The sequence below is a fragment of the Antrostomus carolinensis genome, unplaced genomic scaffold (genome assembly GCF_000700745.2).
Source record: "Antrostomus carolinensis isolate BGI_N321 unplaced genomic scaffold, ASM70074v2 scaffold11162, whole genome shotgun sequence".
In the NCBI taxonomy this organism is placed as follows: domain Eukaryota; kingdom Metazoa; phylum Chordata; class Aves; order Caprimulgiformes; family Caprimulgidae; genus Antrostomus; species Antrostomus carolinensis.
Window position 1 is genome coordinate 20,956 of NW_010300182.1, and position 4,472 is coordinate 25,427.

The window sequence follows — 4,472 nt, forward strand, 5'->3', positions numbered from 1 at the left end:
TGTACCACGCTGGAAGGGGAACATGTGGAAAACCAGCCTTCCCTGTAAACACACATTTGACAGAACTTCCAACCTTCCTTCTCCTGGCAAGCAATTGTCTTGCCCCAAGTATAAATACATTCTTCAGAAATACATAAATGCATAACTTAAAACACGCTTTGATGCAGGGGGGACTCACAAGGAAAGAAAAACCACGTTGCAAGCCCAAGGGAGAGCTTATACGTTCACACAGCTCTATCTGGGTCCTTTGTTCAAGCCTTGTGTCCCCTGTACAACTGCAATGAGAGTCAGCAGTTTGTAGTTGGGTTCTGAGGCTGTGCTGCTGCTGTAGCATGGGTCTGTAGTGTTTATGGGTTTTTAACACCTTTAATGCTGTAACTTTTGCTTTCAGGCAAAGCCTGATTCAAAGAAAACATCAGCCGGTGCCCTTGACTTTAAGCAACATTAGGTTTTGCCTGGAAATGTCGGGTGTCCTGTCCTCCACGAGACACAACAACGACTCCTTGCTGATCCCTACCACTGCTGTGGGACAGAGGCTGTTTCCAGTGGGCTTCAGGCCCTGCACACCACAGGGCACAGATGGGAGAAGCCTTTCCAAAGGAGCAGCCTTGGCCTCATCTGGACAGGGCAATTGATGAGGCTGGAAAGCAGCTGATGGATTCTGATGTATTTAACACTCGAATAACTGTTGCCTCTATTAAAAATAGCAGTTCCCAAGGTGGGCATACCAGCCCAGGGGATCAGGGGTAGTCTTGCTCTCGGCCAGCCTGGAGCAGTGCTGAGCAGAGCTCGCTCAGGTCGCTCTCATCGTTCTCCTCTGGCTCGCTGCTGAAGTTGGAAGGGTTGCTGCTGGGCAAGCTGTGGCCAGAGCCTGTCCTCAGAGATGCTTGCCTCTTTGGGTCCGTGCTCAGCGCCAATGCATCCTGGAGGCACACACTGCTTGCACAGGCAGTTCTCTGGTAGTTTGGCTGGGAGTAATTCCTCTGGATGAAAAACTGCCCTAGCAGAGATTTCTGGAGGGTTGTTTGCAGTCTTTCACAAGTCCTCTGCTTTGTGCTCAGCCGGGTGTAATGCAAATCCAACTGCAGGACCACGTCTGTCTGGAAGGGAAGAGCAAAGGATGCAAAGTGAATCGGAGACCAAGACTTTAAGCAGAGCTTTTTCACTGTTGCACGCAATCAACAAAAATGACAGACTTGGCTGACTGTTCTGCAGGCTCACAGCCCCATGCTGTGGCGTGATGGAGCAATGCTACTGCCAGAGAAAATGAACTGTTGCATATGCTCATGACATTTCACAGAATCATAGAATCGTTTGGTTGGAAAAGGCCTTTGAGATCATCGAGTCCAACCGTACCTGTCCATTACCAAACCATATCTCTGAGCCCCTCATCTCCCCGTCTTTTAAATACCTCCAGGGATGGGGACTCCACCACTTCCCTAGGCAGCCTGTTCCAATGCTTGGCTACCTTTATCTGTGGTCCTGAGCCATAGTTTCTGGATTTCAGGACTTCTCCTGAAATCAGGCCACCTCACTTGAGACCTCATCAGCGTGGTCAGAGCACTGTCACTGGATGCTGGTACATCACCACCAGGATGCTGGTACAGGGGAGCAGAAAGGGAGGGGGACTGCACACAGGCAACCTGCACCCACGGGAGGAACAGCACAACATCCATCCTGGCCATGGCACAGGACTGCTGAGAGGAAAGCTAGGAGAGGGATATGAACCACTTAAATAAAATACACATCACACAGGAAAAGCCAAAAGTGTTAAACAGCAGCACTCCACAGGGATCCATTCACAGTCTAACACTATTTCAGATTTTTATAAAAGGTGGTGAAGAAATCAGAAAATAACCATATTCATGGCAGCTAAATCCCTGAATGTGAACTTGAGGGCTGTGTCTGAGACGCCTGGCTGTACAAAGGACAGGATGCATAATGGAGCAAGAAGATAATTTTGGCAGGCAACGCAGGGTCCAGGTCTCACATCTGCACTTAAAAACAATGCTGAATGCTTGGGAAGGGTTCAGAAAAATGCTCCAGGAACAATCAAGGACTGAAAGAGCTGCCATATGCCGAGGCACATCATGCACTCAGCAAATGGAGCTTGTTGTAGGCAGATCTAGGCAGCAGCTCGAGAGCAGCATTCAGTGTGAGCCTGTGTGGAGCACAGCAGATAAGCAGCTGGCAAGACCCACTGGCTGGGTGTTAAAGGGAAAAAAAGTGAAATGAGAAACAAGGTGTGCACTGTTACTTGGGAAGAGATAATCTGCTGGAAGATACAAGCCAGGGGACTAGCAATTCTGCCTCCTGAAAGTCTTCTGAAGTGTGCCAAAGAGGCATAGCTTGGATCAGGCTTGGTAGTGTCACCCTGATGGCAGGGGATAAACTCTCCCACTGCTTGAGAACCTGGCCAGTCCATGACCCCATCTTCCAGGCAAGCGCACATCCTTCATCTGAAACATTTGGGCTAGTCTGATCTCCCCTAGGCTGATACAGGCGAAGAACAGCCTCCCCGGCTGGGCAGTGCAGAAAACCAAGAAAGAACCAAGAGAAAGAGGATGGCTTTCGTGCCTTGAAGACCAACAAGCTCCAACATCGATCTGTATGTTACACTGACACAGACATGCCAGGCATCATCAGCATGGAGTCACGAGACACACAATCAGAGGGGCACATCCAGCTCAAGCCAGCGGGGATGTGCAGTAACAGTCACATGAGGGTGCAGGAGAATTGCAGAGATTTGCACCTGGCATCTCTCTACCTGAATTTTCTGTAGTCCACAGAGCTGGAAGACGCAGTCCAGCTCCTCTCGCTTGTACACAGAGCTGAGCAGAGACTCCACTTGGTCCAGGTGGCTTTCTTTCAGCATAGCCACATCGTCCATCTCCTGCAAAAAGGAAAATAAGAGGAAATGCAAGGAAATTTCAGCATCAGTCTGGGCATAGAGGTATAGCTGCCCACCAAACATGCTGCTTCCCTGCACACAGCAGTGCCCAGGGCTTGCTTGTGCCCTTGACACTTTGGCTGGTGGAAATGCTGCATACCCTTATGGAAGTACTACAGAGTGCAAGCAACAGAAATACAGAGATTTTACACACTTGCCTTGCGTATATCAATGGGAAGACCTAGCTAGACATCCCCTGAGGGCATCTACTGGAAAAATTGTGGTATAATGGGATTTCCAGCAGAGCAGATAGCAGCAACAGCTGGTATCACAACCATCTGTAGCATAAGCAGTGTGTCAAGGAGAAAGCAAGTTTTCCAAGGGCATAGCTGGAGGAAGCTCTGAGTCACGCCAGGTGACAAGTTAGCCCCCCACCATCTACAGAACTGTCAATTCTTGCTGAATTACTTCAATGTATCCCAAACAGCCCCATCTCTATGAAATCCTCTTCAGTAACAATCATATCTTGGAGCTACTAATAGTACAACAAGGGGCAAGGGACTAAGGGACTTATGGAACGGCATCTTCCTTTGGATTTGAGCCTTTTAAGCTGGGTGACAGCCTACAGTCCGTCAGCCCCTTCCATAAGAAGGTGCTTCCCTCTGCCAGCTGGCTTCAGCAGCTACCAAAGTGTGATCCTTCTGGCCTTTTCTTGATCAACACTAGGATGTCCTGGCCTGGCTTTGGCCATAGAGCTGAGCAGCCTGGGCAGCCTCACTGCAGCCACAGGTAAAGCCAGTGGTGCATGAGGAGGGTTCGACCCTTGCAAAACTTTCTCGCTGTTAGCAGAAGTTGCACTGGGCATGCTGATGAAGGAGGCTGTTAGGACACTGGCAGGAGACAGAAGTTAGAGAAGCCCTGTGAGCTCTTGCTAGCCTTTATATACCTTCCCTGAACTGCTGCCTGCAAGAGGTCAAAGCAACTTGTATCTGACCAGGAGAATATTGGGGGTAGGAGCTAAAATGTTGGATCCCAAATGCTGGCTGGGATCTGCAGGCATCAGGGTCACCCCTGTTTGCAAAGCTGGCAGAACAGGAGTAAAGACCACTGCTGATCCAGTAGGTCCATTGGAGTCAGGCTGAAGAAATACCATTTATCTCTGTACAAAGCAAAGCCAAATCCCACCTCCACACTTGGCAACTCATTATTGGAAAGATAAACTGGAGGGAGCTTAGGGAAGATGAGAGCAGTGAAAGGAGCTGGCAGAAAGGGAGATGGGTGTGCCAAGAAGGGGAGGACACAGTTCAAAGGGGAATGGAGCAGCTCTCCTGCTCAGGGAGCCTCCTCATGGTTCCTTCCACCAGCCTGAAACAGGAGACAGGCTGCAAGGCAGAGCACCTTCTGCAAATGAACACTGCCCTCTCCCGCTCTTTCCTTCCCTGGCTCATTGCATCAGGTACCGGCTCCCAGCTCCTCTCACGCTGCCACCGCTATGCTGACCCCAGCAGCCAGGTTAAAGTAAGCCTGGAAACCAAAGAGACACAATGCAGGGCAGCCTGGATGCCACTGACACAGGGCTTCA

At 50.0% G+C, this 4,472-nt stretch overlaps 1 protein-coding gene across 1 annotated transcript in view; it reads right to left on the reverse strand.

Annotated features, from left to right (window-relative positions):
* Positions 1-740: 740 nt before the first annotated feature.
* LOC104521135 (mucosa-associated lymphoid tissue lymphoma translocation protein 1-like) overlaps positions 741-4,472 on the reverse strand; it is a gene marked incomplete at its 5' end in the record, with an annotated part of 11,280 nt that continues 7,548 nt past the window's right edge. The window contains 2 exons of the mRNA XM_010163042.1: positions 741-1,100; positions 2,768-2,893. Of these exons, the coding sequence (XP_010161344.1) occupies positions 741-1,100; positions 2,768-2,893 (486 nt within the window). The remainder of the gene's footprint in view (positions 1,101-2,767; positions 2,894-4,472) is intronic.